This window comes from Myxocyprinus asiaticus, chromosome 40 (assembly GCF_019703515.2).
Source record: "Myxocyprinus asiaticus isolate MX2 ecotype Aquarium Trade chromosome 40, UBuf_Myxa_2, whole genome shotgun sequence".
Taxonomy (NCBI): domain Eukaryota; kingdom Metazoa; phylum Chordata; class Actinopteri; order Cypriniformes; family Catostomidae; genus Myxocyprinus; species Myxocyprinus asiaticus.
Window position 1 is genome coordinate 25517789 of NC_059383.1, and position 13586 is coordinate 25531374.

Genomic DNA, 13586 nt, shown 5'->3' on the forward strand with positions numbered 1-13586 from the left:
AGAAAGAACAATGAGATTTAAAAAAATTGTGGTTGAGGTTAGTGAAGTGATGGTACAATATGGTACAACATTACTTGTCAAAAAAAAAAGAAAAAAAAAAGAGCAATCATACACTATGGGTTGGGCCCCTGTTGGCAAGCCTGCAAGTTTTTGATAACTGTGTTCCTTCCTTTTACATGAAAATTCCTCTGCGATACAGACCAACATCCTTTGCCAGTTTCCTGTAGTCTGTAACCATAGAGATAGTCAGTTCAGCCAATCCCCAGCCAAAAATCTGCGGAATGGTTTCCTGAACTCTCAATGAATTTCCTTCCCTAAGAAGAGCTCTCTTCCTCATTATAGAGCCAAAGCTCTTTGTCGTTACACTCATTGGGAGTACTTCTATGGAACATTAACTTTATTCCGGGTAAAATGTAAGTTTTTAATTTAATTTAAAGCTCAGTTTCTTTTATTACACATATATTTACTGGTCTCAGAAGTTGTATCTGAAATGTAATATAAATTCTGTACTATACATTACAGTATGTTCTGCTCAGCCATCTGGTGTATGAATTTTCGAAGTGTAGTAATTGTCTCAAATCAACAATGGACCCTTTTCACATTGGAACGCGGAAGTAAACTATAGCGGGATAAACTTCTATTGCGGTGAATGGGAGACCACAGCAAATCTAAATTTTTTTTGCATTCCAACTTTCTCTAACAGCATAATAAAAAAATGACTATTAGGTTTCCACGCCTTTCTAAATGAGAAAATAATAAAATAATGAGAGATGGATTACGGCAATCAGGAGAGAGAAAGATGGCAAATTTACTGTCACTCCCTCAGCAGCTGTATTTGAAACGCCATTGCAACATTTGTGACTATTTGTTTTTTATTTTTTTTTATTAAATTATTGCCAGGTAATATAACACACAAAAAAATATGCTATCAATTTATACTAAATAATAATAACAAAATTAAATATAAAAGTTTGCTTGATTTACCCTGCTAAATGAGGTAGAAACGCATCATCACAGTCCATGAAAAAGAGGGTCCATTATGGGTTGTTTTTACTACACAGAAACATTTGCAAGTTTTTCTATTGAAGGAAATTTCCTATTGTATTTTTCAGTGGAAACCAACACTGAAGGCCAGAATAATTCGTATGAGATGGCAAAATCTTATGAGTTTGCTCGTGCAAAAACACGACTTTTACTCCCAGAAAAATATAAATGAACCACAGAATGATGTTTTTGTGATTTTTCCTAAGTTTAACCAAGGGTGTAGCCAGGAAATTACATTTGGGTGGGCCTCAATAAAAATGGATGTGCCAAATCTTCACCCAAATTTATTTTTAACAAATTGTCCTTAACAACAGAGAAGTGGTGCATTCAAACAGTTCTTTCAAACTTTCAGAAATCAGAATTTATGCATTTTTTAAACTGTTTTATAAATATATATATTTGAAGTCAAAGAATAATCTCTAATATTCTGGGTGGGCCTGGGTCTAATTTTACTGTGGGACCTAGCCCAAACCTAAACCTAACAAACCCCTTACCCAAACCGTAAACTTAACCATGATTTTAATAGGAAAATCACTGTTGTGTATCATGGAAGAAAGAAAGCATTGGTTTGGAATGAGAAGAGAAAAGTGTATGCTGAGACCAGGCTGGTATTACAGGTTATTGACATACATCAGTCCTTTGTATTGCAATAATTAATATGGAATGAGTAATCAGATATGTTCACTGATGATTGATTTCTTAAAATAAAGTGTTGGATAGGAGGTTAGCTAAAATATGATGCCTGTATTGTATCGATTTAAAATTCTGTTTGTGGATTGTTTGGTCTCTATGCATAAAAGTCGTACCTTTTTGAACAAGCCAAGTTGTACGATATCTTATGATTTTGCCATCTCTTATAAATTATTACGAGTTATCATGAGACTATATTGGTGTGAACACACTACCCTCACTACTTGTACTACAAAATGGTGTTGAATAGTGCAAAAGTATGTGAAACTGGACAGACCTAGTGTAAGATTGTAAGGACCATTATGCAGCCTCCCAAGAGAGGTTGATTACAGAATGTTGTCACAGATATGACACACTTCATCTCATAGTAACAGCGCAGCAGCCTCAAGAATTGACTTAAATTTTGCCTTAGCCTGACCAGCTCTCTCGCCAGGCTCACCGAAGCCTTTGATTAAATTCTGTATTAGACCTGAAATCTGGCCAGCTCACACTAGACTGATCTCAGCAGGATAAGAACATATATATTTCAGTCAGTCATACATAAGTTCATTCTGTTCCAATGCTGTTTTAATTGAGCACCAGGAGTTGCTGCCAGTCCTTGATTCAATTCCTCTGATTACAACCGGGTTCTACAGAATAGATGTTTGGCAATGGCAGACTGCGTTTGCCTCTGCAGAGACACTTCTCGCAGGTGAGACGAATACCGAAGAGTATCTCTGGAGTGACAGCAGCGATGCCAACTGAACTGGCCACTGAAAGTACCGTTCTGCAAACTCCAGCACAAACGGTGGACAGCTACAGAAACTTGATTGTTTTGAAGACAAGCGATGTGCCTGTCAGGAAGCCGTCTTCTTTGAATCACTCATCCATGGGTTGTAGGACATCGGCTTTGCCACAGATCTGCTGGGGCTTAGAGCTCAATGTGGTCGTGCTGTTGATGGTCTTGGCTGGGCTTTTAATATTGGTGTTAATTTACTATGTGCTCCTGCTGCGCCACAGACTCCGTGTTGCTCAGGCTGGGAATGCTCTGGAGTACTTTGGGTTCTATCACATGGCTCAGTATGATTTAAAGCAACCAGGCCCACGGCATCTACCTGAAGCAACTCCACAGGTTTCCACTTCTCCTGTTACCATTCCTTCCCCTCCACCCCAACCTCCACCTGTTATCAAACCTCTTTCCATTCATCCCCCTCTCCACCTCACTCCTCCACCTCCACCATCCCTGTTGCATCTGTCCCACCCAGTCATCTACACCACCCCACCCAGCCCCCACCCATCATGTGGTGCAGGCTCGGATGCAGAGGTGTACTCATGCATCAGTGTCCTGCGGCCTTCCAGACCATCTAGTGTGAGTCAGACTCAAGTGATCCTGTTTGAACATTCTGCTCTTTAATATGCTTTCAGACTAAACAGACACTGCCAATTTACTCCAGCTGTTTAAATTCAAGCAAAGTGATTCTTTAGGGATATTTTATCATATTTAAGGGGTTAGTTCGCCCAAAAGTCTTCTCATTATTTACTTACCCTCATGTTGTTTCAAACATGTATGACTTTTTTTCTTCTAAATAACATGAGGATAATTTTATTTTAATGTTAACAATGCACTTTTTCCATAAATTAATGGAGACTGAGGCTGCTCCTTTTGTGGTCCACTGAAAAAAGAAATCTTGAATAGATCAGACAGTCAAACTGCACTGTAAAATCCAATTAGAGTTATGCCATTATCCTCTTCTAAACACCTTCAAGTTTGAATTTACATTAGGCCTTTCAAAAGATATGAATTGCTTTTATGTATTTTTTAATGTTTTACATTTGTACATTTTAGAAAGCTTTAAATGTGTTTACTATTGCAAAAAGTAACAGGAGACTGATTTGTTTTTACACAAACTTATTCCTCTCTTTTTGCTGAATCACACTGACTTCGTAATTTCCTTTTAAAGGACACTTTTCATTGCTTTGTTTCTCTCTGCCTCTTAGGATTTCAACATTCCTTTCTTTCTCACTCTCTGAACAACTAGCCCCATAAGTAATTCAATATATAAATCTGTATGATGTTAATTATGTATACAGCATACTGTAAAACTGTGTGGAATTATACATGAACATGTATGTGAAATATGTGAAAATTCACATAATTCTAATTAGCTCTACGAAAAAAACTCATATTTTCCAGAATATATGAGTGGATGAACAATTCCATGAAAGCCTTGAGGCATTTGATTGTGTGTAAATTTATATGTATTCATTTGGCAGATTCTTTTATCTGAAGCAACTTGCATTTATGGTGTACAATTTATCAATATGTGAATTCCCTAAGAACTGAACACATAACCTTGGCATTTTTATTAGCGCCTTGCTCCACCAGTTGAGCTACAGCCTACAGGAACCGTATAAAGTGACAATCCACTGCAACAGAGCACTTTGTCATCTCCAAAATATATGTGTCCCTCATGAGTGAACATTCAAAGGTCAAAAGTTTTATTTGAATAATTGATGATTCTCTCTCTCACTTCCTTAATGTATAATTTAGCAATGTGAAAGAGTTGCAGGAGGTGTATGATTATCGTGCATGAAAAGTTCAAGACCTTGTCATAAACTTAAAACTTGCCATGATTTAGTGCATTAATCAGGCTCTTGTCATTTCAATATGAATATTATTATTATTATTTTTTTTTTTATAGTTCTTTACTATTTTATATCCTCCATTCAGTTGCAGCCACAAAAATTTAATCAAACTTTATGAATACAAGTGATGGCACCAATCTGATACCTAGATCGGTATCTGGATCCGATACTGACGTTTTTACCCAGTCAAGGTATTGGTCCGACGAGCCCGATCCAAATCCAGTCCCACCTGTTGGTCATTGACGTTACTGTCAAAGCTCAAATAATGACATAAATAACCTTCAAATCACCATTAAAGTAGTCCATATAACTTGTGCATTTTATTCAGGCACTTACGGTCATCCAAAAGCTTTGTGAATTGCAAAAGGCTGTGTTTAATAATAAATATACAGTCAGCATGCACAGCTAAGTATTCTCTAGCACCACGCTTCACTGAACGAGCACCACGCTGGTAGTCGCTCCACACAAACTCCATCTCAGATGTAGATGATCAATAATTCGGTCTGCCTATAACATGCATTGAGAATGGCACCGGACAAGCATTTTACCAGATGTTGAATGAGATTATTACACTACTGTAAATTAGCCTACAAACAAACACTCAAACACAGACTTCCTGGAGCGCTCAGCGCCGGACTTTCAAAATAAAAGCCTTAAGAAATTACAACTGAAATGTATTACCAATGTATAGTAAAATTATTATTATTATTAGAAATTACAATATATAAAAAAAAAATGGGTTCCAAAAATTACTGTGTGATTAAAAAGTTGATTGATATACTAATAAAACTCAAATGAAATAAATAAATAATAAATAAATAACAGAGAGCGAGAGAGAGAGCTCTGAAGAGAGATCTGAAACCATTTACAAGTCCAGATACAAGTTAAAATGTGTAAAGAGAATGAGTTGTATGCACTGCTTGTGTAACATGAATGAAATATTCAGAGTCATATTTAAAAGGACCGTTCACCCAAAATAAAATTCTGTCGTGTACTCACTACTCAGGTTGTTGGAAACCTATATGATTTACTTTCATCTGTGGAGCACAAAAAGTTATATTTATTATTACTTTCATTGCTTCTATTTCAATACAATGAAAGCGAATGGTGACTGTCATTCTACCTTTTGTGTTCCATGTGAGAAAGTCACTGGTTTGGAACAAAATGAGGGTGAGAAAATATTGTCATAATTGACATTTTTAAGTGAACCAACCCTATGAAGTATTGATGCCCATAGCACTTGCTGGTCTACTGCACAAGCACTATTGTTCGTGCTTAGTCACTGAAGTTTATGCCAATATGGTTTGCCTTTTTTATGATGAAAGTTGTTGTTTTTGCTTCTGATAGCTTGCAATGATACCCTAACCAATTTTCAACATGGCTTTGATTTTTAAAACAAATTTCTCTGACGTGGTGTTTAATGTTTGTTTTCATGAAACATCTGGATACTTAGGTTACATAAATTTGTCATTTTGAAGAGTTCAATGTTTATCAAATTTAAGTAATACTCCTTTTAAGCCTCATTCAATGAAGTATTTGAGAATACAGCTGGGTTATTTACTTCCACAAGCAATACTGATTTGTTCTCCATGTGTCTTATTCAACACAGACACTTTTATTTGACATCACTTGAAACCTGATATCATTTGAAGTGACAGGTGTAATTCCTTTTTAGGAAACAATCTGAAATCTGTTCACATCTCAGGAAATATTGTAAGTCTGTATGACTGTGAGTGTCTGATTTTACATCACACTGTGCATTTGTTCTTTAAAACTCAACAGCCTGGGTTTTGATAACAGAAGAAAATATGTAAGATTAACAGTATACATTTTGTAGTGAAAAATAAGCACCTTGTCAGGGCTATTGTTTCATGTACTGATCCCACCTTTTCCTTCATATCCTGTCTCCTTTCAACTGTATCATAAAAAAGAGCAAAAAGCCCAAAAATAAAAAAAGAAGAATGAATAAAAAATTTTTTGAATCTGGATGTATGTGTCCACTTTTTCCTCTGTTGATTTTGAATGAAGTGGTTCTGAAATGTTACCTTTCATATCACTTTAACAGAAGTCGGGTTATTGGCACCTGCCACCCTTGGGGCAGCTTTTATTGACATACACTCAAGCTGTAGATGTGAACCACAGAACGCCTTCGTAATTGTTGTTTTGTTTTAGGTCTCTTTTTGACGATTGCATGCACAAGACCAAAAACAAAGGGCTTTCTTTGTTTGGTTGTACCAGTTCTTCTGCAGTTTAATTTAGCACATTATATCTTTGGGTTGAACTGTGTTCTTGACTTTGTGTTAAACCTCTTATTATCTTGCCTGCTGTGAAAATTGCCACTTGTGAATCAGTGTTCAGTTGGCAGGATTTCATAGGACTTTTCCAGAATCTCTTCTTCTGACTGTGCATCTGTCTCTGATTTTTCTTGCTTTGAAAAACTTAAAGATATTAACACAAAATGGATTTCTGTGCAACACAATAATCAGAGCTCATTGAAAGTCTCATATCAGATGCCTGAATATTCAAATTGTATCTGACATACTGCTTTAATGCAAATAACTGTTTCCAGTCATACAATTACAACCTGCAGGATTGAAAATTGCTGCCAAATCATATGATTGTATGTAGTCAATATTACGCTTCATTTGCATTTGCAACCTTTAATTTCCAATGACAACAACCCATTTGCATTTACTGCAATATCAGGGTGTTTCAGCATCAGTGCTTGGTCTTTAGCCCACCATATACTGTATATACTTTATTATTTAACATGCATATTTCAACTTAAGGTTTGAGGACTGAACCATGAAAAAAAAAACATTAATGGGAAGCATAAGCTGTAATCCTGTGGGGAACGGGAAGAATCGTAATGGCTTACATTCATTCATTCAATTCAGGCATCTCATCCAATTATATTCCAACCTCTGCTTTATATGCTCCACAGCTGTCACTCATCGCTTGTTATGCTGCCATTTGTTTTCACCCCCCACCACCCCATATTCCACTAGTTTAGGTCCCGTACTGCTGAGGGGTATGCTCCTCTCCCCTGCCGCCATCACCTTCTGGTGGTTCAAGCAAGTATCCATGTGCTGAACCATAGGACGAGGCTTATGCCAAAGGAAACTATTCTATCTCTATAGTCATGTCAATTCTTATTCGTTGTGAGTCTTTCTGGCAGAAATATATTCATTTGATTACCAATAAGGATTTTTAGAGAATAACAAATTAGATTTCATTCTTTTCCTCAAAGCCTTAGAATATACAGTATTTAAAAGACTAGAAATATACTGCAGTGCTCAAGTCATGTGGAGTTTAAAGGGATAGTTCACCCAAAAATGAAAATAAATAAAACATTTACTCACCCTTATGGTATTCTAAACCAGTATGACTTTTTCTTCCGTGGAACACAAAAGTGACCCTGCACTCTGACCCCAGCTTAGCTGGGATATGTGAAAAAAAGAATTTCACTGTATATGTGCAAAATGTATAATGTGTGATAAATAAATACAATTATTATTAATTAAAGTGTATGGAAACCCATTTTCACCACATGGAAAAAATGTGCTTTGGTAAGTCATAATTATGAGATACTGAGTCATAAAGTAAAAATAATACATACTTAGTCATAATTTTGAGATAAAGTAATAATTGTGAGAAAGTTATAATTATGAGATATTAAAGTCATAATATTGAGATTTTAGTCAAAATTATGAGAAAGTCATAATTATGGGATACTAAGTCATAATTATGACATAAAAAAATCAAAATGATTAGTAAGTCATAATTATGAGATTGAAAGTCACAATTCTTAGTCAAAAAAGTCATAATTATGACTTACTAACTCATATTTTTTACTTTTTATCTCACAATTAGGACTTTTTCGTAACTTTGACTTAAAATCTCAATATTGTAACTTTAATATCTTGTAATTATAATTTTATCACAAATGTTACTTTTTCTCAAAATTACGACTTAGTATGCTTTTTTTTTTTTTTTTTTTTTTTGCTTTTATCTCGTATTTTTACATTTTTAGTTTCTAAAAAGAAACTTACAGGGTTAGTTCAACCAAAAATTAAAATTCTCTCATCATTTACTCACCCTCATGCCATCCCAGCTGTGTAAGACTTTCTTTCATCTGCTGAACACAAACGAAGATTTTTAGAAGAATCTCAGCTCTGTAGGGCCATACAATGCAAGTGAATGGGTGCCAACATTTTGAAGCTCCAGAATCCACATAAGGGCAACATAAAAGCACTCCAGACGACTCTGGTGGTTAAATCCATATCTTCTGAAGCTATATGATAGGTGTGTGTGAGAAACAGATCAATATTTAAGTTTCCTTCACTTTCTCATTCTCCTTCTTCTGTTTTTGGTGATTCACATTCTTCATGCATATCGCCCCCTACTGGGAAGGGAGGAGAATTTATGATAAAAAAAATGACTTAAATATTTATCTGTTTCTCACACACACCTATAATATTGCTTTAGAAGTTATGGATTTAAACACTGGAGTTGTATGGATTTCTTTTATGCTACATTTATGTGGATTCTGGAGCTTCAAAATTTTGGCACCCATTCACTTGCATTGTATGAGACTACAGAGGTGAAATATTCTTCTCAAAATCTTCAGTTGTGTTCTGCAGAAGAAAGAAAGTCATACACATCTGGGATGCCAGGAGGGTGAGTAAATCATGAGAGAATTTTAATTTGTGGGTGAACTATCCCTTTAAGTTTCTTAAAATTATGACTCAAAATTATGGATCTCATAATTCTCTTTTTTTTTCAATGTGGCGTAAACTAGCTTCCTTAGGGGACTAAGGCTGACATTCTGTCTAACATCACCTTTTGTGTTCCACGAAAAAAGACAAAGTCTTACAGGTTTAAAACTGCATGAGGGTCTACTATCCCTTTAATATTTGTAACAAACTCAAACTGTCTGTGTATCCTTGTCAGTAATCGCTCAAGCAATTCTGACACAGCTAACCCAAAATAGATAATGATGGAACGTAATAATGTTTTTTGTTGGCAGTGTTTTTTGAGCAAATAACGATTTTGTTTATTTGCAAGGTTCTGGATATTTTTCATTGGTAATAAATAGCTGTGGATTCTCAGGTTGCTAAATCATGCCAGCTGTGGGTGTGCATGTGGGCCTTGTGTATTGTCCTAGGCCTTTGATCAGATAATTGCCCCTCAGTCCCAGAGTTTGAAACATCTGAGTGTCGCTATGGTGACCAGCATCACTGTGTCTGCTCTGTTGAGTGGCTTTTAGTGATTCAAACGCAACTGGACTGTAGGGTGACTGTAGCAACTTTTGAATTCAAGACACCAATCCCAGTGCAATCCTTTTCCTTCCAAAAATGCCAACAATCATTCAGTTGATTGGTTATATTACAGAGACACTATAGATTTTGAATATGAATGCACAAATCAAAATGTTGCCCAGTTGAGACTTTTCAAATTTTTCAAGATTTTTCAAATTTTCATTTTCAGCAATGATGGGAAAAAATAAAGCCAATACAATACTGTTGTAAGAGTTTGTTCGTAATCACTCATTGTATGGATAACACAGAATATTTGAAATTTCACCCCATCCCACCTGTTATTCTGCTAACCCAATCCATTCATACCCACCTTTTCTGATTATACTTATATGAGTTATGCTTTAAAATAATACAAGCAATATGAACGTGAATTCATGAATTGACAATCAGTTACAGTTGCCGACCTTTTTGTATAATTCATTTGCATCAGCACATTTCCAATCATGAAAAATTTCTGTCATCATTGAAATAAAAAGAGATTTGCGAAGACCATCTTGTTGTGAAAACATTTTATAAATAGATTTGTGAAGATGATCTTTTGCCCTGAAACCCCTCTCTGTTGCTCCTTTGTATCTATTGTTTCATACAGGGTTTACACGGGATGAGGGCGCAAGTCAGAATTAATGGGTTTTAGAGTGTTTGGCAAAGAGCAACATTATAAAGAGACATTAAAATAATGGACTAAGAGTCACACTTTAACAAATCTACCTGTCTATTGATGAGAAAAAAGAAGCTGCCATATACTGTATACAAATACTCAAATAGCACATGTGGAGAATGGACTTTCTTGCACTGAATATACAAATGTGAGGATGACACCTGTGATCTGTAAACTGTTAATTGCTGTTGTGTACACAATAGAAACAGTATATTTATTTAACTATATATCTATATACTCTTTATTCATTATAGTTACAGTAAATAAATGCCTCCTTTCAAGAGATCAATACTGTGAACTTGTATAAACTTATAATATCCTAATAGACAACACTCCAAATTTCTGTTAAATTTGATAATTAATGAAATCTGTTCTAAGTGTAACAGTTTTAAAAATGACATTTGTATAGATGTCAAATATGATTTTACACGCTGTATTGATTAACATTAAAACAAAACCAATGAAAATATTTATTTTTGATCATTTCTATGCTTCATGCATGCCGCTGCTTGATGTCTTCATTCATGACATTAGTATTTTTATCATATTAGTATTTTTATCTGTCTGTGCATATTATTCGTGAGGCACCATAGTTTTGTGAAGCTGCCTTGGAATGATTTGTATTGTGAAAAGTGCTCTACAAATACATTTGAACTGAATATTATTTGAATTCTACAGCAAGTAATTGGATGGATAAGGACATAAAAAAAATCATAGTGGAAGTATTTTATTTTACATCATGGACATGTTTGACATGGACACGAGATAAATATGTTTTCTGTACACATTATGTAAACCTGCTATGACCATATTATAATCACATTTGATACGATAAAAGAGATAAATGAATCAGTGTAAATCATTTATATTTATAATGGTACTACTACAGATGAGGTTGTCAGTGCTGTCAAAGAATTTCAGAATAACATTGTTTTTTTCTGAGCAATTATTGCTGGTTAAACACATGTTTCTGACAGTAAAAATTGAAATCAAGCATATATGATTATGGTCTGCAAAAATGGCATTTAATGATTTTCTTGAAGGCGCTCTGAAAGTCTTTGTTGAAGTATGCGTAAATTATGGGATTCAAAAGCGAGTTTGAATAGCCAAGCCAATTAATGACGTCTTTGAGCCATATAGGCATCTCACAAGACGGACAAAAAGGCATCACCAGTGCTTTGATGAAGAATGGCAGCCAACACAGAATGAAAGTGCCCATTATTATGCCCAGAGTCTTTACTGTCTTGCGCTCCCGTGCCAAGGCGAGCTTCCTCTTCGCCTCGGTGTTCTTCTCATGTTTGTTCTCGAAGAGGGGCACAGAGTTTGGCGTGTTGGGTAGAGGAAGGTTGTTTTTGGAATGACTGTGAACTTCGATGATCTCCAGAGACTCGCCGTCCTCCACGTGCTTAATCGCGCCGTTTACGCACGCGGCGGGCTTGGGTTCCACTGCGCTTTTCCAGTTTTTGCTCAGCTCTCCGTTTGCTCTCTTAAAAAGAGCAGGTGACACAGTCAAACATTTCACCCTCTTTTTCTCTGTTTTGCGAACAGTTTTGCGAATGCGAAATCTTGCCGCTTTGAATATGCGTCCGTACAAGACCAGCATGAGAATGAGAGGTATGTAAAATGCGCAAAAGGTGGAATAAATCGTGTACCATGGGTCGTGGCTGATCATACAAGCTTCGGGATTGGCCATGTCTTCTGCCTTACTCTTGGGCTGCGATTTCATGATCAACATGGGGGGAATTGAAATCGAAAAGCCAACCAGCCAGGTAACGGTGATCAAAAGCGCGGCGCGTTTTAATGTCCTTTTCTTCATGTAGCCTATTGGGTCAGTGATAGCCCAGTATCTGTCCAACGCTATTGCGCACAGGTGCAGAATGGAAGATGTGCAACATAAAATATCTAAAGAAATAAAAATATCACAAGTTACCTGTCCAAGTGTCCACTTGTCTAAAAGTTGGTAAAGAGCCGCCATTGGCAACACAAGCACCGACACCATGAGGTCCGTCACGGCGAGAGATCCGATTAGGTAGTTTGCCACATTCTGGAGCGATCTCTCCAAAGCAATTGCCGCCACAACACAAGCGTTTCCAAATATGGAACATAAAATGAGCGCGCCGATTAAAAAAGACGTGGAGATCTGATAACTCAGTGGAACCTTCACAGGTAAAGTAACATTGTCGAGTTGGTGATCTAAACCACTGTCGTTCTGAAATAATGAGAGCGTGTCGTTGTTTTCTTCCATGTCGTGGTAGAGCGTAGAATTCTCCATGAGGGAAGCCTTTAGTGCGCAACAGTACTCAATTCAGAGGAGCTCACACACTTCAGCGGGATACCAACCATCAACATTGTTACTGACGATTTATGACGAGGCGGGTCGATTTATATCTGCAGTGGACCAGACGTCAGTTACCTACGCAGGTGTATTGGGTGGGCACGGCACAGAATATGCAGACATGTTGCCCTAGTACTTTTAATGAGAACCATTCTCATCACTTCTGAATAGTAAAACCAAACTCCAAAGGAATAGTTCACCACCATTCACTTGCATAGAATGGACCAACAGAGCAGAGATATTCTTCTAAAAATCTTAATTTGTGTTCTGCGGAAGAAAGAAAATCATACACATCTGGGATGGCACGAGGGTGAGTAACTAATGAGAGAATTATTATTTTTTTGGGTGATATATCCCTTTAATATCATACCATAAATAGGAGAAATAATAAATTATGCAATATAAAATATCACAATAAATTATAAGATTATAAACAAACTGTGCACAAAATCTGCTGAACACAAAGATTTTTAGAAGAATATTTCAGCTCTGTTGGTACTGACAATACAAGTGAATGGTGGCCAGAATTTTGAAACTCCAAAAAGCACATAACGGCAGCATAAAAGCAATCCATACAACTTTAGTGGTTTAATTCATCTGATCTGTTTGTCACCCACATCTATAATATCGCTTCTGCAGATATAGATTTAACCACTGGAGTCGTATAGATTACTTTTATGCTGCCTTTAAGTGCTTTTTTGAGCTTCATCATTTTAGTACCCATTCACTTGCATTGTACGGGCCTACAGAGCTGAGATGTTCTTCTAAAAATCTTCATTTGTGTTCAGCAGAAGAAAGAAAGTCATCTTTCTCACAAATGTTACTTTATTTAAAAATTATGACTTAGTATGCATAACTAATGTTCAATATTTACGTCCTTTTTCCTTCACTTTTACTTTCTCCTTCTGTTTTT

At 36.1% G+C, this 13586-nt stretch overlaps 2 protein-coding genes across 3 annotated transcripts; one reads left to right on the forward strand and one right to left on the reverse strand.

Annotated features, from left to right (window-relative positions):
• Positions 1–335: 335 nt before the first annotated feature.
• LOC127431273 (uncharacterized) lies at positions 336–6341 on the forward strand. Of its 2 annotated transcripts, none has more exons than XM_051681648.1 (2): positions 336–413; positions 2317–6341. In XM_051681648.1, exon 2 carries the CDS (start codon positions 2375–2377, stop codon positions 3125–3127), a length of 753 nt encoding a protein of 250 aa, XP_051537608.1. In that variant the 5' UTR covers positions 336–413; positions 2317–2374; the 3' UTR covers positions 3128–6341. The 2 variants fall into 2 exon arrangements, with proteins under 2 accessions (XP_051537608.1, XP_051537609.1); XM_051681649.1 differs by having other exon boundaries at positions 349–413; positions 2370–6341.
• Positions 6342–11069: 4728 nt separating this feature from the next.
• Positions 11070–12758, reverse strand: LOC127430969 (5-hydroxytryptamine receptor 1A-beta-like). Its single transcript, XM_051681096.1, has one exon. The coding sequence runs from the start codon at positions 12608–12610 to the stop codon at positions 11342–11344; it is 1269 nt and encodes a 422-aa protein (XP_051537056.1). The 5' UTR covers positions 12611–12758; the 3' UTR covers positions 11070–11341.
• Positions 12759–13586: the final 828 nt, after the last annotated feature.